Source organism: Phaethon aethereus, assembly GCF_964289735.1.
Source record: "Phaethon aethereus genome assembly, chromosome: 5".
Classification (NCBI taxonomy): domain Eukaryota; kingdom Metazoa; phylum Chordata; class Aves; order Phaethontiformes; family Phaethontidae; genus Phaethon; species Phaethon aethereus.
Genome location: NC_138579.1, coordinates 9,614,652 through 9,637,572, shown reverse-complemented (window position 1 = coordinate 9,637,572; position 22,921 = coordinate 9,614,652). Strand labels below are relative to the sequence as shown.

At 39.3% G+C, this 22,921-nt stretch overlaps 1 protein-coding gene across 1 annotated transcript in view; it reads right to left on the bottom strand.

Moving 5' to 3' along the window:
* The window catches only part of BRF1 (BRF1 general transcription factor IIIB subunit), a gene marked incomplete at its 3' end in the record, with an annotated part of 127,133 nt that overhangs the window by 91,201 nt on the left and 13,011 nt on the right, over positions 1–22,921 (bottom strand). The window contains exons 2-3 of the mRNA XM_082000668.1: positions 9,591–9,622; positions 498–570 (exon numbers count right to left, since the gene is read on the bottom strand). Coding sequence (XP_081856794.1) covers positions 498–570; positions 9,591–9,622 — 105 coding nt within the window. The remainder of the gene's footprint in view (positions 1–497; positions 571–9,590; positions 9,623–22,921) is intronic.

The following is a 22,921-nucleotide window of genomic DNA, read 5'->3' as shown; positions in this document are numbered from 1 at the left end:
GAAGACTTCTAATTAAAAAGTTACTCACATGCTTGGAAAAAGTTGCTCCTCCTTTTCCATCAAGCCACATGTATTTCAAGCACTGAACACCTCAGCTACAGGTGATGGACAGATAGTAAATTTGGCAAATATTTATCAAATGTTGCATCTCAGTGGAATTGAAGTGGGACAGGCCTGTGCGAGCTTTTAGATGCACACAAGTTTGTTGTATGTGAGCCCATTGTCTTAGTATAGCCTAAACTCTTTGAAAAAACAACAAAATTATCTGTAAAAGAAAATAGCATCTAGCTCCCAAAAAACTCTTGAACAAAGGAGAACAGGCTCTCATAGTCAGCAATGCTCCTCTCTCTGGACTGATTACAGCTTCATTTTTAAGTTAGCACTTTGGCATTTAGCACATAATACTATATGTATATATGTACATACATACTCTTGTCAAGTAACCATGCAGAAGATACACCCAAATACTCAAAAGTCAACTTATAAAAAAAGAATACCTATGGCTGGAGCATTTATGCAGAGTTCTCTGGCCAACAGAAGGAAAGTTTTTCCCAGCACATAGACATTCACCTATTAAAAGACAAAAAAACATTATTTAAATCTTAAACCACAAATGTTTTTAATAGAACATTGATATGAAAAAAAAAAACCCTACACCAACAACTTCTGAAATCTTAAACAACCTGTTCTAAAAAAATTCAATGGAAGTAATACAAGTGATACTCATAAGTATAGAATACTTGGTGCTAGTCAAAAGCTGCACAAATTAGCATTGTAAATCAAAGCATGAGTTCATACTGAAAAAAAAATTTTAAAAGTTGTTCATCATGCTCTTCAGGGGGCCTAGTGTTGCTCCATAGTACTTGGACAAGTTTTCAGTTGTCACCTAACATCTTAAAGCATTAAGTAGACTTCAATATAATATCAGTATCTATAAAGTGTCATTTTTCTTGTAACGTAACAAACCTGAGCAAATACTCACAAGTTAGTGCAAATTTCAGCTCTGCATGATCATGTGAAGTGGGATAATTAAGTATTGCACAAGCACACGCCAAACTTTTCCACCAAAGCAAGGAGTGGTGCTACATGCCTCAAGGGTTATTTGTCATTTCTTACTGTTTGGACATTGCCCTAGATCATCCTACATTAACAAAAGATAAATAAATACATTCAGAAAAACCCTAAACCACACCAAACCTGCTAAGGAGCCCTGCTCACCTCCCCTCCTTCACTGCTGCACTCAAGAGTATGTAAACTGAGGGGAGGAGTTCTTCGTACTCTGATTTGCAATTTATAGCATAGGCAACTACATTTGTATTTTACAAGTCTGAGGAAGTGTTCTTTCACTATCTTAAGATGTGTATTATGTGGTCAGCTAGAAAGGCAGGATATACTTCAGTTCCCAATCAGCCCCAAACATTCCCACGAAGCTCCATGAACACCTTGCTCCCCCAAGGCATATGGTAAATGTCTAAGTTAGTATAAAAAACTCCATCCTCCTACACTCCAAACAAAAAGATTTTTTTTTTTTTTTTAAAGATAGTATATACTCTATTGCTTTTATGTAACAGAACTGTCCCTCTCTTTCCTATGCCAGGAGAGCAAAGGTGTTCACTAGGCAGTCAATTGATTATGGTACAAGCCTATGGAAATAAAAAAATCCTATTACTAAGTATACTCTCTTTCAGTTTCACAAAACAGCTTTACCAATGTTAGTTTACAAGCAAGATTTCCTCCCAAGTATATAGATGCTTCTACCAATCTAGCAAAAATAAATATATATACACAAACAAACACTGACACGTTTTCACCTAGTACTTCAAAATTTTTCTTTATCTGAAAATGTTCTTAATGTGAATTTTTCTCAAATATAAAAAATTTTGAAAATGAGAACTGCAAAGAAATCCTCAGAATGATGATGTATCCTGAAAGTGACTGTGCAATCAATGTACCATGATATGATGGTAATTCATTCCATAGTTAGTGGAAAGTGTTGCTGTGGTTGTCCAAAGGCTGGACTGGCCTAGAAGATACAAACGTATAGTCTTAAATTTTACTGTCTTTTTTTTCCTGAAATACCAGACAACATAGAAATACTATTCTATGGGAAGGAAGTGAACAAAATATACCCTTTGAATAAGAAGTATATTTCTTAAGAAATACGTCACCAAATTTTATACAGAAAAATAAGCACCTCCTGAATCTGGCAATTCATACAGGACTTTGAGAGCATGTGACTTTCCATGAGCCGCAGAGAGAACAGACGTTACTACAGCAAAATATCTGCAGTGTTTCAGTTGGCTTTAGATGCTCTAGATTCACTGCAAGCTTGGAATGGCTTGTTTTGACCTTTTGTCAAAAATATTAACATAAAGAGTGGGGGTTTGGCTGTAGTTTCAGCCTTCTAAGTTGGCCGACCAAGTTACTATAAATCTTAAACATCACCACTTAGATCTTGTTCTGCAAGGACGATTTCACTGCACAAATCAATAAAGTTACTTCAGTGGAGCCAAGTACATATGATATTTCCATCGGAGGCTTCACAATCTCATCTAGTCCTTTCATTTTAGTCTAGGGGGGAAAAAAAGCTCAAATTCAAACAAGTATTTCTCCTCCTGGCTTTTTTTTTTTTTTTTTTTTGTCACAACATCCAAATACTTGATGTTTGTCCCCATCAAACCATGTCACTCTCTAAGAAACTCCTCCCAGGCAACTTTCCATAAATGCAATCATCAAACAAATGAATATCAAGAGGCATAAAGCAGCAGGGTTTTGTAGTGAAGTTCTAACAAAGTGGGTGCTGAATTACATCTAAAGCAAAGACAAATGCATAATAAAATTGCTTGATGACTGTTTATCTTCCTCTCCTTGGCCTAACTAGAAGTCTCCGGATCCGTGGTCTATTTGAGAAGTAATGTACTTAAATCTAACCTGCTCTTCCACTTCACCCACATCATCAATGTTTTATGACCAACTTCAAGGTGTAGGCAGCGTATTTACACAAAATAATAAATTCAAATAGAAATGGTACATCAGGGAATTTCTTTCTTCTGATCACAAGTGTATTTCTTTGCAGTTTCTGGTTACTACCAATTTAGAAGGAAAACATAATATACAGTGGATTACATGCTCTATATTATTTTCCTCATGAAGCTCACACGTTTTTAATGCCAGGGTAAAATCACAAAAAGAATCATGAATATTTAATTGCTTCCAGTTTTCCTGGCAAATCAGTAGGAAAAGAGATTTCGGGCCCTCTCAAACAATACGCTTCTCATCTTAAAAAGTTACGAGAAATTCACAGGTTCTGGGGCATTTCGCATAAATAGGAAATTAAAGATGGCATAAAGCTCACCCAGAAATCTGTAATGGCATTGCTGTTGAAACACGGTATTTAAGAACTTCTGGTTTTAGTGGAAGAAGGCCCTTTCATTGAAATTTTATGCCACTGTCACTAATTTCAACTACTACTCACACATACGCACAGCCTGTGACAAATGAGATATGATATATAATAGGCATATAGATAGAATCTTTCTTTACTCTCAGCATTTGTATGTTTTTTTTGCACTCTATTAAGCTTAGAAAATTAAGAGAATTAATTTAGAGGCCTACTTTAATTTCTGGTTCCTTCTCCATTAAGAACTTCTTATAAAAATTCATATGCACCAATCCATCAAAAGCTTAATGCTCCAAATTTAGAACCATATGACATTTGCATCCATAAAACCTAATTTTATATGAGTCCTTAGAACGGTGAATAAACAAAAATGCCCTTCTAAAAGGTTGTCTCTGGCTTAGACTTGAATTGGTGCAGCTTTAAAGCTTACCACATCAACTTCAGCCTCTTTTCCCCCTTCTTAATTTAAAAGGATCTGAAAAGCTGATAAACAGTATTTCCCAAAACTCTCCCCAGTCAAAACTGTCAGTGTAACAATTGGTTTATAGACTTTCAGAAGACTTGAATGCTTTGTTTGCGTACTTTCATCAGATATTACTATTTCCTAAACGATGCAATCACTAGGTTTGAGCATCAACACCTCATACAACAGTGGTGTCAACCTCTGTCAGAGGGGATATTTTAAAATATCTGCATACCCTGATAGTTTTTACCATATTATTTTACATTCAGTTCACATTTAACAGAGTAAGTTTACAAATATATGGACCTGTCACTGAGTTGTTTTTTTAAAAAAAAAACAAAACAAAACTAGATTCTTCAGCAGGGAGACATCTTTCAGACAAAAAGTATGTGCTCAGCAAGCCACTGAAAAAAACCCCTGTTTTCAGAGGTGACCTTAAGATTCTTTAAGATGTTGTCCTTTACTAATAGTTAATTTCTGTTCTTGTTATATAGAACACTTTGTATTAATTAAAAGGGGCATTTGGAGAAGGCATGGCTTCCAATTATTCAGTTACATCTTTACAGAAAGACCCTTCTAATTGTTATACTCTTTGCCCGTCACAGCATTTTTTGGAGACACAGTCTTTTCATTTCACATGTCAGTCACCAGATGCTGATTTCAAAGGGACATTTCCATAGGGACTCTTATCCTTTCATAATTTCCTCTCGCTTTCACATCATGCCTGATGTGTTCACAAATACCAATATACTTCCACTTTTAGAAATAACAACAAATACCTTGTTTCCAGTACCACAGGAATTCAGCTGTTCATCAGTCTAACACCTTCCAGAATTTTAAACTCTCTTTGGGAAGCAGGGAATCTCGCATTCATACAGTTACCAGGTCACTTTACTTTCTGGACAGTAGCAAAAAATAAAGCTGCCATCATTGAATGAAAGTTTTTGCTTGACCATAAGTTCCACAAAATTTATAAATCAATACCCTTTCACTATAAGCAATTTCCAAAAAGGCTTTTCAAGACCATGGTGTGGCATTCTGGAAAAATATTACAAATGGTGATGGTGGTTAAGGTATTCTGGCTTTTAGAAAGACAAAGACCAGGCAGTTGGAACACGATGAGAATTCACACTGTGAAACATCCATGGCTGCTTGCCTAAATAATTAAGCAAGCATGAAAAGCAAATGAGTTTTTAAGGAGAGTGTCTGTTGCTGGGGAAAGAGGCACCTGTGGTTATTTGATTCATTATTAACATTTCTAGTACAGTAATGCCTGAAGGTCCCAACCAGGTTGTTTAAATTAACTCAATCAACATAGCAATTTGCATAGGGGCAATAAAGGCAAATGCAGTCAACATGTTAAGAACTTTAAATGAACAAAGGGTATTAAAAACTGAAGCAAAAGAGTATAGTCTTTAAAAAATACTCTAATTTACCCTTCTCCACACAACAAACTGAAACTTATTTTTTGGATCCATATTGCACTCAGAACATTACATTTAACCTCGAAAGACAATACACAAAACTAAAAACGTACCAAACCCAGCTTGTCAGACTGTAGTTCAAAAAGAGACACAAATCAAAATTAAGCAGCTTCCTCTCATGCTATGCTTTAAAGCATTGCCTTCAGTCTGGACACTCCGAAAGCAGAGTCTACGTTTGTTAATCACATATGTGGTAGTCCTAGCATTCCTCCGCCACCACCACAGCAGTATAATAAACCATTATCATACCATCTATGCAAGAAAGTCAAAGAGTAATTTTGAAATAAAATAAAATAAATCAAAGCATAGAGGAATCAGAGAGGCCAATGCTGCCTTCAGAAGAAATAAATAAAAACAAGTGTCCAAAAATAGCTAGCAATAAAAATCTTTCTGGACAAGAAAAGTACTGTTACTTGGCTAGACAAATTGAAGATAGAAATAGGGGGTAAGAGTTGTGCTTTGAAGTGGAAGAGAGATCGAAGAAGGACTAGACCAAGCAAGTACTAGTTACTGATTTTCACTTCTCATGCACCCGCTTCCCTTATCTAGAGCTGTAGTATAGTTCAGGTTGGAAGGGATCTCAGCAGGTCTCCAGCCCAACCTCCTGCTCCAAGCAGGGTCAGCTACAAGAACAGACCGGGTTGCTCAGAATCTTGAAAACCTTGATAGACAGACTTCAAAACTGCTCTGAGTAACCTGTTTCAACACTTGGCTGTCCTCATGGTGAAGAACCTTTTCTTGATATCAAGTCGAAACATCTCATTTTAATTAATTATGTCCATTGCTGCTAATCCTCCTGCTGCGCGCTCTTGTAAAGAGCCTGGTTCTGTGTAACATCTTTTCAGTAAGCATTAGCCATCTTTAACAGCAGGACACACCACAAGGCACACTAAAAATTACATTCTACTAGGCTGAAATTGGAGATCAAAGCACTGCCAACACGTCTTCCCAAGTCTTTTATGACCACATTGCAAAGACCACGGCACTGGACATTATGAAAGACTAAAAAAGAAAATGCCATTTCGAGGATGAGAAGGCAGCAGTTCACCACACCGAGATCAAAACTTTAGCTAAATAGTTCTCCAGGTGCAAGGAATGAGGTGCTCAAACAGATGAGCAAAACCTGAACTGTTCAAAAGTTGGGCCAAGGCTAGACAAGCTTCGCAAGCCTCCGAAACAAGCAAGGCCTGTCGCCGAGATTGGACTAACAAAAAAGCAAACAAAAGGCCTGATTACAGACCTCTCTAAAGACTGTATTTGCAAGTAAAATACAGTATCTGAAAATATAAGCAAGCGCTTTCCCTGTCAGAGACTGATGACTGATCGTCCTTCCAACTCAATCAACGCGCAGCACGACTGCTCCGCGCAGGGAAGGCGCCTGGTTTGTAGCAGGGCTCTGGACGTTTTCAGCTCATTTCAGATAACGCTTTAAAGTCTAAATGCACCAGCGGCAGATCGAACTCAACACCACTTTCAGCAGGCGGTTCCCAAGACATAGGGCGTATTTCACCTGCATATAAAACGGGAGGAAAAATACCAAAGTTGCCTTTGGGGGTAAAGAAGGGGAGAAAGGGGGGGTAAAGAAGGGGGGGAAGGGGGGGTAAGAAAGGGGAGAGAAAGAAAAGATGGACATTTTGGCTTTTTCCTAGATGACAGCAATTTTGAAGATCCAAAAACTATTACGAAATATAGCAGTTCTCCAGTGGAACAAGACAAACTCCCACATCTCAGTCATCAGCGTAAGAGGAAAACTGATACGACTTCTTAAACTGACTGCCATTAACAGTAAAAATTAGTCTCCTCTATTGCTACGTTTTAGCAGCATAATACTATTCTAACAGCATATTACACTATAGGGGACAGCTTTTTTATTTTTTTAATGGAGAATGGGGGACTAAATCCCAACGCAACTCAATGAAGACAGGAAGAGAGGTTGTACAAGTACAGACCAGAGCCTGAGAGGCCATGCTTGTGATTCCCCCTCCCCTCCCTTTTTTTTTTTTTTTTTAAAAAAAGCTAAACAGAACAAGAGAGAAAGAACACAAATACGATAGGTCATTAAACACATGCCGAATTGCAGGTAAACAGCAGATTCAAATATTCTTCATATTACTCTTTCTTTCAGCTACCACCTTTCTCATGTTGTGAGCTACAGAGGGTGTTAGCAAGACGCTGGCCGAAGGTCACTGGTGTGGAGGGTGCCATAAGTGGGATGCAGAATGGCAGAGCTAATACTGTTTCCAGCTGCAAGATGGCAAAAGCAAGCAATGGATGGCCTTCTTCACAGGCTTTCATTTATCTTTTTTGCTGGCAGCTGGAGTTACAAAGCTTACTTTTTGTTTTGGTTTTAGATGAAACAAAACACAAAAGGTTGTTATGCTCCCCCACCAGTGCACTGAAACCTATTTCAAGGTGTTCTGTAATTCAGTCAGTAGCCTCCATAAGGATGTTTCAGCTGGTAACTTTCTCCAAAAAAATTCCTGCAGTCAGATGATTAGCAGCCCTGCAGATCACTTCATCTCCCGCAGCAACTGAGCTGCATCAAGTAGAAAATTCTGAAGAAAAATCTCAAAATTTGCTATTAGCATCTAAGAAAGAGTTGCTTAAGGTTAGCAGTAGACTTTCAGATGTGATTTTTTTTCACTTTTTACCAAGAAAAGCAGTTACCTGCACCGGAAGAGTCTGAACAAGTTAAATATTTTGGAAAGATAATACCACTGCCACTACTACTACTGCTAACAACCTTTCTTTTTCTTTAATGACATTCACATCCCAACTTCAGGAAGGAAGACCTCTCCTTGGGGGGGGGGGGGCGGGGAAGGGAGACACTTCAAGGTAATACAGTACAACCTGATGAAATAATTGCTTTTCTTTTTTAGGCACACCATCTGTGGGCAAAGGCTGATCTAAAGCAGAATGTACTGAAGTTTTCTGCCTGGGCCATAAATGTTTTGCCACCTAATGTTTTTTTGTTTGGTTGGTGGGGTTTTTTGTTGGTGGGTTTTTTTTTTTTAAAAAACAAACTCAGGTTGGGAAGAAATCAAACTAGGACCTGAAAAGCTCATTTATACATTCTTAAACAGGACTTTCTGGCTAGCTACAGCCATCAATAGCATTTAAGATTCCTGTTTTCTCAGATTCACCTTAAAGCAGCAATTAAGTAGAGCACATCAGAAGTCTTCACACAGTTAAATACTTAAATACAGATCATGATACTGAAATTTTGCACTTTTCCTCTTTCTGGGGTTGATTATTTCCCCACTATTAATCTATTTCTGTCTCTCCCATCTCTTCAGTTACCCCTCTTTAACTTTGATCCTCATATGCCCCATCTCAACACTTTTTCTGGCTGGAATGTACAGAGGGGAAAAGAAAAATTATTCAATCTTTCTTGTCTGTTCCTGCTGACAATACATCTTCTTTCTTTCTGTTACAGATACAATACCTCTTCTTCACATTGTGTGACTATTCTTCATATTACTGGGATCATTCTGTTTCATAACAGTCACCATGAAAAATCACCTGTGCTTAGAAAAAAATAAACCTCCCATTCTACACATGCAGTATTTCGTTATAAGCAATCAAAATAATTCAATAAGAGTTTAGAAAAGATAAAAAAGTTACTAATTTTAAGTATTAAAGATTCATTTGATTTTTGCAATTCCAGCAGATTGCTTCAAGCAATAAATAGTCTTCAGAGGGATGCCATTTACCAAGACAGCTGGGAGGACAAAAATAGATGCAACTAACCTACTCACATTGTATGTAAAACAGTTGTAACATGGAGAATGAGGGTAAGACAGCATATGTCAGTAGAGCTTTCTATTTCTACATACAGTGCAAGTATATATTTCTCTCAAAATACATTTTATAAAACGTGTCTCTGTAGTGCACTAATCCATTTACACAGTATTACCTACCAAAAAAGTGATTTGTCTTCAACAACTGTTGTTTTAAAAATGTGTAACATCTGACCCTGTGCCGTTGCAGTGACTGAATCCGAATGAAAGGATCATACTAACTATTGGTATGTTATTTGTAGCTTTAAAAGCAAACAATATTGTTGACATTTGATTTTACTGAACAATTACTCAGATTTACAAACCCAGTGATTTTCCAATTCAGAATTTTTAGAGAGAAATTAAAACATTCCAAACAGCCCATGCTGACAGCTCTTTGCTTGCAATAAATCTTAAACATTAACAATTCAACAAAAGTTTCAAATAAAAAAAAGGTACAATACCTGAAGAAGGTCACTGAGGTCAAGTAACATGTCTGTGAAGAAGTCAAGGAATATACATGCTTGTTGAATGTGACAGTGTTTCTTAAGTTCATTAGCAACCCCAAAAAAGGGAAGAAATGAACCCAAGTTTAGCTGTTGAAGAAACCAAATACGGACTAGGTATTTGGATGCACCACTTCTGCTAACAGCCAGCATCCAGCTAACAGTTCATTCCCCCAAAAAAATCCTGCCAGCACCCACTGCATTTACTGCACAAGTTGTCTATGTGGAGTGATGGTCTCAAAGAACAAGCCAACACCCTGTGTGACTTTCAATATTCACCATATGCTGCAGCCTAAGAAAGACCCAATGATAACAAAAAACAATAATAGCAGAAAGATGGAATACTCTTGTTGCACTTTATTTAAGAACGTAAAGCATCATCATCCTGGGAACTGCAGGCCTGTCAGTCTGACCTCTGTACCAGGGAAGATTATGGAGCGGTTGGTCTTGAGAGTGCTCACAGGGCATCTGCAGGACAACCAAGGGACCAGGCCCAGCCAGCACGGGTTCATGAAAGGCAGGTCCTGCTTGACCAACCTGATCTCCTTCTATGACCAGGTGACCCACCTAGTGGATGAGGGGAAGGCTGTGGATGTTGTCTACCTGGACTTTAGTAAAGCCTTTGACAGCATCTCCCACAGCATTCTCCTGGAGAAACTGGCGGCTCGTGGCTTAGACAGGTGCACTCTTCGCTGGGTAAAGAACTGGCTGGATGGCCGAGCCCAGAGAGTTGTGGTGAACGGTGTTAAATCCGGCTGGCGGCCGGTCACAAGCGGTGTTCTCCAGGGCTCAGTTCTGGGGCCGGTCTTGTTCAATATCTTTATTGATGATCTGGATGAGGGGATCGAGTGCTCCCTCAGTAAGTTTGCAGATGACACCAAGCTGAGCGGGAGTGTTGATCTGCTGGAGGGTAGGAGGGCTCTGCAGAGGGATCTGGACAGGCTGGATCGATAGGCAGAGGTCAACTGTATGAGGTTTAACAAGGCCAAGTGCCGGGTCCTGCACTTCGGCCACAACAACCCCATGCAACGCTACAGGCTTGGGGAGGAGTGGCTGGAGAGCTGCCCGGTGGAAAGGGACCTGGGGGTGCTGGTTGACAGCCAGCTGAACATGAGCCAACAGTGTGCCCAGGTGGCCAAGAAGGCCAACAGTGTCCTGGCCTGTATCAGAAATAGTGTGGCCAGCAGGAGTAGGGAAGCGATCGTGCCCCTGTACTCGGCACTGGTGAGGCCGCAGCTTGAATCCTGTGTTCAGTTTTGTGCCCCTCACTACAAGAAGGACATTGAGGTGCTGGAGCGTGTCCAGAGAAGGGCAACGAAGCTGGTGAGGGGGCTGGAGCACAAGTCTTATGGGGAGCGGCTGAGGGAACTGGGTTGTTTAGTCTGGAGAAGAGGAGGCTGAGGGGAGACCTTATCACTCTCTACAACTACCTGAAAGGGGGTTGTGGCGACGAGGGTGTTGGCCTCTTCTCCCAATTAACTAGTGATAGGACAAGAGGAAATGGCCTCAAGTTGCGCCAGGGGAGGTTTAGATTGGATATTAGGAAAAATTTCTTCACTGAGAGGGTGGTCAGGCATTGGAACAGGCTGCCCAGGGAGGTGGTGGAGTCGCCATCTCTGGAAGTGTTCAAAAACCGTGTGGATGTGGCACTTCGCGACATGGTTTAGGGAACATGGTGGCGCTGGATTAATGGTTGGACTTGATGATCTTGAAGGTCCTTTCCAACCTAGTGATTCTGTGATTCTGTGATCAGCCTCCTATGCCAGCTTAGGAGCCCAGGAGCCCAGAAAAACAGATGGAAGAGCAAAATAAGAAAACTGCACTAAGTTTCTTTTGTCCTCTTCAGTAAGGACCTGCCAAAGAGCTGGGAGAGAAAGCTACTTTGGCTACTCTCTTCTCTGACCAAGAAAATCAGCTGTTACCTTTGAGTTCTTACTCCCTCCATCATATCCTACACTGCTGCAAAAATGTTAGGTCACTGTCTACTACTCATTATGGGCACACTTGGAACTCATAATAGCTAAAAACAAGCCAAAACCACTACAAGTTTCCATTAGATTTTACTGAAAGTAAGCACACCTATAAATATATTGTCTTAACAATAAATGAAAAAGAAAAAAAACCACCATTAAGTTTAAGGTGCAAAGGTAGCCTTCTCACTATCGAAGTAACAAACACATGCTGGATCTCCTATCAGCTACCCAGGTGTGCTTCATGTCGTAGAAGGGTTTTGGTTTTACCATTAAAAGTGCGAGACAGAGAAAGGCTGAGAAAACATGTACACGGGGGGTGTATGTGCATTTGTGTATGCAGCAAAGCGCTAAGAAACCCAGTATTTAAAAAAAAATAAAATACAGGGACGTCAGTATAGTTTGGTACATTGTGGTAACACAAGTATTAGCGTATGTTCTTCTTAAAGGATGCCTGAGTAACATAGTACACGTTCTCCTAAATATTATCAGCCGTGGAAGGAGAATAATTCAGATAACGTAATCAGTTTATGCATAAACATTTGTCTCACTAAGACTTTTTATCCTTGAGCATTTCTATCCTTAGTTTGCATTTAAAATTATATGAATTTAGTACACCAAAGTTGTTATAAAATTCAATACATTATGTTAATATTATTTGGTGAAAGTTAATTTTAGCATTAAAAAAACCACAGCATAGCTGGATATTTAATTAGCTGAAAAGTCAGTATGTCTCTGAAAAAATCCAAAATCCCTTATAGATAATATTACGCAAGACATTAAAGTAATCTTAAATTTTAACAGAGCAAAAAAAACTGCTAACAAAAACAATTTGCAAAACATACAGCTTAGAAATCTACACAGAGCAATACTGAATTCAACACAACTTTTTGGTCAAACTAGTGAGAAAGAAGATAATGGAGCAACTTTAAAAATGAAATTGCCAAGGAACCAACCATAATAGTCAGCAGCTCAAACAGATCTAGGAAAAAAATCACTACACCAATTTTATGCTTGAGAAACATACTAGGTCTGAAAACGTTCCTAGCTCGTTACTGACTTGAAGTGTCTGGTTACTCTATGCTCACCCTGAGATACCTTCAGCACTGAGATAAACTAACATAATCACTCATATCTGATAGATTTCATCACAATTTAGGAAAAAAAAAAAATCCAACAAAAACTCCAAAAGAAAAGCAGCTCACAGGTCATTGAGGCATCAAAGTGAGCAACTGAGTGGTCCTAGAGTCCGTGTGCTGTCAGACAGGAGGAGACAGAAGAGCATCAGTGCCACAGGCTGATTCAGATCCTAGGTGAGCCAGACAGCTACTTCTCTGACCTAGGCATTTCAGTCACAGTCATGACACCTCTACACCACAGCATTCTTCATCCTCCTCAATCTGTTAAAAACACTTCGGTGGAAGACCTAAACTTAGTAACACATCACAAATGCTTAGGGTTTATTACTGCAAGGAAAAAAATCCACACCTTTTTGTCCAAGGAAGAAGAAACAGAGAGCATATAATGACAAAAGATTAGAGCTAAGAAGCTGGGAAATTCACTTGCAGGGTTCGGGCAACTCTGAAGCAATTTAGAGCTACACTATAGATGCTTTAATATACAGTTGCTTTGCTCCTTACAGAAGTTAGTTCAAGTGTCCACTGAAATTATAGGCAAAGGTCACAGTAAAAATGTGGCAGTTCTGGATTTCATTTACGGTAGCCTCCAGCAGTCTCTTTCCCTGATTAGATGTGTAGCTGCTACAGCAAAGGAAAAGCAAAGGAGAAATTTGAGTCATGCAGTAGCCGTGGGTTGGCCTTTACTGTGAATATTGTGAGCACAATTATCAGCAGGAAGTAGTTGTAAAAACAGGCAGTTGTTTTCAAACTCCTTTTCAGAGTTGAAACAGTTCAGGAGAACATACAACAACAGCTGAAAACAGTAGATAATACTTAATATGTATTCAAAAATTATACAATAATGAGATAAATATTTTCTTTGAAGCGGAAAGAAAACAATGATAATTTTATATATGGAGACTGCTAGCACATGGAAAAGTTCTCAAAGGGATAGAAAGCTACTGCTATCGTAGATAAACACGTACAAAATAACAGGGCATAACCACCTAAGTGGCTATAAATGTACCCAATTAAAAAATTGGGTGCAAAAAAAGAAAAAGAAAAAAGTGTTCACAGTTTCAACTACTTTTCCTTTGCTGTTTATTCTTTAAGCTAATTTCACCAACGTATGCAACTGACTGTCCATCACTAGACACTTAAATCAAAATGAGATGAGTCTAAAGGCTTTACTTCAAAAGATTTAATTCAAGGGGATCCTTTGACCAACGTGATGCAAGAGGTCAGAGCGAGTGGCCAGAACGCTCCCTTTCTGCCTTTATAATCTGGTAATCTGTGGATAATGTGAGAGCACAATGAATCACAGCAATAATGATCTCATTCTCAGCACCAGAGGAAACAAAAGTTCATGATGAAATGAATAGTACCGGAAACCTAAAACCCAAAATACCAAAACAAGCAACAAGCATGCATTTGTCCTTCAGACAGGCCTACATTTTACATATTCCAGCAATTGTAAAGTACTTAGATGCAGTGAAATCCCCATGGTTTTCAATATTAACACTTCACAGGGGCCAAAACAGCCATTTGCTGAAGTTATATACAGAGATGCAGGAATAAATTGTGGAAGGTACTTTTAAAATAAAAACGACCATTTACAGAGTTGTTCCCCCTCCTTAAAAAAAAAAAAAATTAAAAATCTTTATTTTAGTTTCTGACAATCTACAATAATCGGAAAACCTTCAAACGGATTATTTCATGCTTCTGTGTCAGAATTCTTCAACTACATAGTTTGTCATATCTGGGCACATACGAGCAGCACAAAGACGACAAAGAGTCTAGTATTTATTTTAGGTAGGTAGGTAGTTTTCATAAGCTACCCTCAGAACTTTAACTTATTTTTACAAGCTTACTACAAAATCAGCCATACCAGGAATCCCAACTGCAAGCCACTCAGCAGAAATTTGACATCCATAAGAGCCATACTGTCCAGTAATGAAGAGCTACCTTTTTTAATTTGAAGCTAAAATGCTTTCTGTTTCTAACAAAAGTTAAAGCCAGATCCATTAAATATATAAAATATTTAAGCATGAAGACCCTCTCTGTACTCAACAAGAGCAATTCAGCTGATTGCAAACAAAAAAGCAAAAGCTTAATAGGAAATCTGAAAAGCAACAAAAATTCTGAGTATTAAAACAAATTTTCTCTAGTTCCAAATGAAATTAAATTAAATAGTTGCAATTTCAGTCTTATAGTTCTCTACAAGCTACATGAGCGATGGGACCTTCCCCAGAAGCACTTACAGTAACACACATGGAGATAAGACAAAGGGAGGGTGGACATAGAAGTGGAGTGATACCAGGGTGAAAAATTAGTGACAGCATTTGGCTCTGAACCCAGTTTCCCACCTTTCAGTTCAACACCCAATTTACAAACCTCCCTTTCCATATTTTCATACAAGTGATTTCTGATTATGACTTATCACTATTATACCTCTGCTGCTTTACAAACTTTCACCATTTTAATTGGCAATTAATTAAAACTGACAGCACTAATTGTTTAAAGTAAACATTTCTCTTCCCAACAATACTGAACTAAAATTATTAGAAAATAATAACTAAAACCAATTCTTTTGCAGAAAACTCATCTCTGATAACTCTAATAAAAGTTTTGCCATGAGGCTGAAATCCTACAGAGCCAGTTTCCAAAGTTTCTTAAGTTTGCAATTTCATCTGTGCAAAGAAGTCCACGAAGCACAGGCTGCACTCCAGTATACATATAAAAACAGCATTTAACAAATCAAGTTGGTAAGCACAAATGCCATTTTCATAAAAAGTTATCTTTATTTATGTGCAGATTAATGCATGAGCAAAAGAAGAACTGCATTTTGTCCTGTGGGGTTTTTTTCCTTCTTTGCACACAGCTGCACATCTTTACTTCATGAAACTATGTTTTTCTATATCCTGTATTCTAAAAACCCCAATTTAAGGACAAAAAGCAGTGCTGGACTCCTTCCCCAGGTAAATCAGGATGTTTCTCTAGCAGTTCCCTTTCAGCACGTACAACATCACTGTCTTCATGGTGAAGACAAAGTTAGCGGCAATAATTCAGCATCGTACATCCACCTATGCAGATTATTAAAAAGGAGACAGGCATTTTGGGCTGCATTCAGCCTGCCCAATTTCATGGTGTTAACTGAAAGGGTTAGAAGTGTAGCTTTCTGGCTCACCTAAGATCTGAATTAGCCTCTGACACCAGTTCTCCCCTCTTCTACCTCCAGTGACTGTAGACAAAATCTAGGGCAACTGGGCTGCTGACTGGCACCACAGCCAGTTAGACTGGATGGATCCAACGCCTGTGAGCCACATTAACCTTCAGACTCCCCAATGCACGTACAGTTCAGTCTTTACTAAATTAATGCTGTAGCTTTTCTTAATAATTGTCTTCAGAGTCATTCCCATTTAGAGGAACATTTTCAAAAGCATGCCAGGCTAGCTGAATATGCAGTGAGCATTCAGCACTTCTGAAAACGCTGCCCTTAGAGAATATGGTCTTCAAAGGATTTGGGCTAGACTGTACTCCTAGTGTTACTGACTTCAAGTAAATAACCTGCTTTGTGGAATATTGCAAAGTACTTACATAATCACATGTAAATGTATAACACAGCACAACACAACCAAAACAAAGTAAAAAAAGAAAATACATTTCTTGTCCCAAAATGCTTGTACAGTCAACTCACAATTACTCAGGATATCAGATGGATAAAATATGCAAAGAATATCCGTACTAAGCTAGTGAAAGATAATCTAATTAGTATATTTACTTTGTGAAAATAAAATTTAGGCATAGAATGAAAATGTAAATATTAATTTAAAAGTTTTGAGAGACATGAGGTTAATCTTCAACCTGGATGATGTGACCATGTATAAATAACGGTTGGCTATATTCAAACAACAAAAAGTCTCCAAACAAGAAAGAGAGACCCCATCCCCTGAACAGTAAATTGAACAAGTAGTGGTGAGGGAAAACAAGAGAGGTTGCTAGGAGAAGCAAGGTTTAAGGAAGAACTTAAAAGAAGAGCGGGGCTGGCAGACAAGAATGCGAGAGAGGCACCAGGAAAGGAGCAAAGCTCAAGCTGCAAGGGAAGAAGAAACAAGAGTAAATAGTAGAATCACTGCAGAGAACATCCTGTGTCTGAAAAGAGTTCAAGAACATAAGCATGTATGAAATTGCACAGTCCAAAAATTTGCATAGAATGACCATCTGATAATAAAGTGGGCATAAAAAAAGCAACTGGGAAGGAGGACACTAATAGTACAGATTTAAGTAAACATAAAGGAGTTCAGTTCTCTCTCTTTTCCCTGTGCACAAAGTCTGTAAAGGTTATGACTCTTGAACCAACAGTGAAAGAAAAGTTTCACAAAACTCAGAGGTGCAGATTTGGAAGAACTATTCCGAGATGACAATCAGGTATTCGGCATAGCAGCAAGACACACGTTTGGAAACGTGAAGCAGCCGGTTGGGACAGAAAAGTGGCAGAAACTAGAAGCAGAGAAAAAAATCACTGCCTGTTTGGAGGTGGCAAAGGAAAACCAGCACTGTCATGAGCCTGACACTCTGCTTTTCAGAAACTACAAATGGAAGAGCTTGAAAAGATACAGAAAAAGAAAATGCAACAACAAAAAACCCCCCCAGAATAATCTCAAATCAGTCTGCCCCAAACTGGCTTGATTCTGGCCCATTACCACCTCCTCTCCCTGGGTCGTTATTTGTGCAGCAGCATGGCAAACCAGCCTAGGGAACTGCCCGAAATTTTTTTCTCTCTCCCCCCGCCCCCCCTTTTTTTTTTTGCCTGTTTTCAGCTGGATTAACTCCCCAGTTCACATGTAACTGCACAAACAGCAGGGCTGACAGCAGGCAGGGGACAGACTGGGGGAGGACTGAGCAGGCAAGGGCAAAGCAAGATGACTTCTTTCTAAAGCCGCACCAGCTCACACTGGCTTAAAGCATTCATCAGAACTAGAGCCGGAGACAATCTCTCAGTCACCCACCCCACCTTCTCAAATTTCTCTTTAAAGTTAGTTTGCAGAGTTCTCCCCAGCTTACTCCAAAACACAAAGACCTATCTTATCTGAAAGAGAAACCTTAAAACAAATAAGGAGCAAAAGCCTGCAGAATAACTGCTTGAGAGTAAACCAAAATCTTATAAAACTGATAACACCTTCCTTGTTTTAAGTACATACGCAGTTCCTGAGCAAAAGTTTACCCACAGTAAACACTCAGCTATACTTTTCGAAAAGTAGCATTACAGTGCTCAATTAAACTAGAACGAAACCAAATTCCGTAGATACAGAATGTTTTGCATTTTCCATGCTAGAAGCCAAGCGTTACATCTTTCTTTCATACTCATACTGAGTCTAATGCATTGGTATTAAGTGCTCCTCAGAGAATTATCTGAACAGCCCTTTGCTGGGATGGGAACGCAGCAGCTGCTTGTACCCAGCACTGGGACATGGCAGACATGGCAGAGTTTGCACAGAAACTCAAACGCTGCTTTCCTGCCAGTATAAGTGATCTTGATTTATCCATGCATAGGCATTATCTAATATCTTACACATAAAACAGTGCTACTCATGACACTACAGCCTTTGTTTTAAGAAAAAACAGAGCTTCAAAAAAAAAAAATGAACCGCATCCGTGCTGTTCTGAGGCTGCTGACTCCTCAGTGGCCTTTGGTGGGAAGTACAACAACTGGACGCGTTAAGTTTCCCATTCTCAAAAGCCTTTAAGAGAATCCTATCAGCATATGTCACATAACACAATGACAGAATAAACCCTGCTGCATCAGATGCCTGTAGGCACGTACCTGTAGAAACCTCTTTTGTTACTGGAACTGGACACTTACCACCGTGCACCAAAGGGAGCCCTTGTATTCAGAAAGCGAGCCGTACAGGAACACCTTTCCCCCTAACAGCATATTCCTGTTGATCAGCAAACCCCACCTCGGCAGGAGGGAGAGCTCTCTGCATTCCCACCCTTCCTCACACCTACAGCACTCCGTCGGAAAACGCCAGGCGTAATGGCTTCATGTGGCCGCCATCTCCTGGGGCACGGACTGAGCGACACTGTCACAAATGCTACCAAACTGTTAATTACTAGTCTTGTAGTAATCAAAGCAAGTTTGATTAAAGGCGTTACAGTAACTCACGATAACCTCCCCAATCACCTGTCTTTGTTACAGAACTTACAGGCAGCATGGAGCTGAACACTGGGTGCTTAGGATTAGTTTATCAGCAGTGCTTGGAAGTCAGGACAACATGCCATTTTTGCACTGGCTAAACTCCTCAAAGCAGTCTGGTTTAGTCATTTTCAATAAAATAAATAGGAAAACATGGAGCTAAACTGATGTGCTGCATCAGTGGATTGAAAAATCCTCAACTCATGCTTTCACTTTAAGAAATACCTCCAGTAAATATAAAAAAGATTTCCACATGTTCACTGTTGCAGAAATCTACGTAAGTCGTAACAGCACATAGGTGTATAGAATTCAATCTTTATTAAAGAGTTACATTTTCTAAACTGGGCTTGCCTTATGGTTCATAAATAGCACCTTATCCCAAATGAGTTACTAATACAGCATTTTACCAAATATAGAATAACGCATCTTGCACAATCTATGCTTTAGAAGCACCCCTGTAAGAGTCTTCAAGGGACGTTTATTTAGCAGTATGGGAGTAGAAAACTCACATTACCTCCTTAGACAGTTATCCAGGTCTCTGGGGATACAGTAACTGAGTACGTTTGAATTTACCAGCTTGTGGACAAGATGCAATATGCAACTACATCTTCACTTCTACCTCACAGCAATGCACAAAGGAGAGATCGCCTTAAGCCGTCACCAGCAGGGTGAGAAGATACCTTCACTTCCTGAAAGCCCAATGGAACAGGGCCCAAGAAGAACTAAAAAAAAAAAAAAAAAAGAAAAAAGAAAAAACTGCAATAGCTTTTCTAACTTTAAAAATATTAAATACCAATTTTAAATACCTTTCAGGGCTAGGGACAAGTGACGCATCATACTTTGAACAACATGACACATACCCCTTCAAGGGCATAATAGACTGGATTTTAAATTTAAAACAAATTTCTAACTTGAAAAGTTGCCCCTAGAAAAAGATTGGTCTTTGAACAAGTATAACACAGCAGGTGGAGGGAGGAGTTTAAATGGCATGGAAAGAGGATGACATTATCTGAGATTTTAAGGTAGCTAACTTTTCAGAGAGTTCAATCATGAGAATAAATCTTTGAGATTATTTGTTGAGCAGGGAAAATACAGTCACAGGCATTTGAAACACTTTGTATTTTAGCTACATAAAAGGTTGGGAAAGCAATGTTTCCCTTTTGGAATCATTTTTTCCCAGGAAATTGAAAGGCATAGCCCAGAGGGACTCCAGGCTGTGCCTCACGACACTGGGTTTCTGTTCCCGTTTTTGCCACTGCCCCAAACAAAACATTTCATCCTTCTGCATCATGTTTTTATAATGAAGACAACAGTTTCCCCTTCCTTGGTAAGATGCTCTAAAATCTTCTAATTATCTTACTATTATAATACACATTTTGACTCTGGGGTTCCCAAGTCTCTCCAAAGGGTCAGAGAAACAATCTTTCAAATGTATTTCAACTATAATCTCCCAGTAGGTACCTAACTTTATGGTCAGCAATTATTTTTCAGACTATCTCCCTGCCTTTAAAAGATCCAAGGTATGTCCTGACTTAATGCAACATCCTGATCTAACTAGTGGGTTTACGATATTCAAATCAACACAGAAATTTGTCCCCCGGACAAAACATGCAAAAAGGGCTTAAGAGCTAAGTGACATCCTGAGCTCCTTATTATAAAAGAAGATGGAATGCATATCACAGATTTAGTCCCTCCTTTCAAGTATGCCAGTTCTAATTTTCATGCCTGTATTATCCAAAACACATAGCTAAGAAGCTCCTATAATAACTTCAAAATCCTTTATTCAGTTTAATATTTAATTCAATTTTGCACCAATTTGCTCTAAAATCACTTTGTAAATACACCTATCTATTCTCAGTGTTAAAAAAAAAAAGGCAAGTGTCAACTCCTTGTTTATTGGTTATTCATCTTTATGAAGGGATCCTTAAGGAGTAAAAGCAAAACCCTTTATCGGGGTGAGGAGAGTAGGAAGGAGCCAGAATACACATAGCAATATCCTACTGAAAACTCTGGTCTTCAGTAAGCAATCTGTTGCAATTCTCTACTTGTCATGGATACTGCAATTCTGTTGGCATTATTGTCAATGTTTATTTCACTTAAGTGGGAACTCCCAAAGCATCACAAGACAATATTACACAGCATCAGTTTGTGAACACACTGAAGTTAATTTACTTGCAAGTGGAATTTCTCACGTTCTTAAATTTAATAAACTTCATTAAATGGTTTTAATCAAGATGGAAAATGAGGAATATTTTCCTGAAGTGTCATTTTAAACTTTTATCCCTGTATTATCTTCTTCTGAATGCTGTAGCAACAGCAAGCACTTATCTCGTCTCTCTTACAGCACAGAGACTGCTCTTTCATTATCAGTTTTTAAGAAGCTGTAAACTTATCTCAGCTGCTGGAATTCTTCACAAGATTAAAAAAAAAATCAGTAATGATGTACATATCATCTGCCTATGGGAAAATAAAAACTGCCAGTGATATGCTGGGAAAGATCTTCTTAGGCTCCTTTCACACAGTCTTGCAGTAGTTTTATTGTAACCAAGCAGTGTAATTTCAAATAACATTCTATAGTGCGCTGACAGCAAGCTCCTAAAATACAGCTCTGCTCCGAACAACAACCGAGAATGCTATTGTGGGTCTCGTGTTTACAGCTGCTCACTGATTGTGTCATATTTGCAAAGCTTTCAAGAAAAAATGTAACTTTTTTTTTCCCCACTGCTGAGACTTAGAAATTCAGCTGAGGATTTCGATAACAAGCTCAGTACACCACCAGAGCTAGTGAGCCTGCAGAACTTGCTCCTCTGCACAAATTTGGCTAAAAATTCCAAGTGTTTTAGCCGCTATACTTGGAAAAGTATATTCCAGGGTCTTGGCAAAATCAAGTAGGAGGGTAATACGCAGAACAGGACTCCTACACTGTGGGAGGCAACATACTACCGTATGAGGTATAGATGGGCACGTGGGACACAAACATATCTACATCATACTACTGCCCTGACGAGCAAGTCATTTTGCTTCCCTTCTGTGCCTCAGTTTCTCCAGAAGATGGGGATTGTAATCTTGACCTTCTCCATAAAATGCTATAAATTCTACAGCTCCATCACCAGGACCCTCAGCTAGGGGGGAGCAAACTGGAGTTACAGTTCTGCTGCCAGAACTGTTTACATATTAGGGCTTTATATTCATGTATAATAAATACATTAGTAAAAAACCAAAGAAACACACAGAAATAACATGAGAGAAAAATTACTCTGGACTCTGAGCAAAGAGAAATTCTCCATACAGAACACTAGCCAAACACTTAAACTGCCGAGTGGAAAGACAGTTCAGCTGCACCCCTGAGCAAATTGTTACCTACCCATCCATTTTACATGGAACTCTAACAACACAGGCTCAAGGGAAACTGGCACTGTGGTATGTGCTGCTTATCTTGACTTCAGCAAAGCTGAAGACATGGTCTGCCAGTGGTGTCCTTAAAGCCAAATTGTTGAGACATCATGGTTTGGCTAGCTGGCCTAGAAGGCAAGCATAAAATTGGCTGGACTGCCAAGTTTGAAGGGCTGTGATTACTAGTACAAAGTCCGACTAGCAGACAGGTATTACAGGGATCCCTTGGGGGCAACGCTGTCTGGACCAGCAATGAGACGGCAAGGCTGTCCCATGCTGCACCCTAGGCAAGTATGCAGATGACACCAAGCTGGGGGAGCAGTCAATACATCAGAAGGTGGAGCTGCCATTCAGAGGGATTTTAGCAAGTTGGAGAACTGGGCTGACAGGAGCATCTGTCTTTGAACTTCTTGAAAAGTCTCATGCCCGAGACAGGATAACCCCTCGCTACAGTACAGGCTGGGACTGACCAGCTAAGGAACAGTTTGAACAAAATGACTTGGAGGTCCCTATGGACAAGTTGAGCACAAGTCAGCAGCATGCTCTTGCATCAATGCCAAACATGTACTGAGTTGTCTTAGCAAAAGTGCAGCCCGGAGCCTAGGGAAGTGG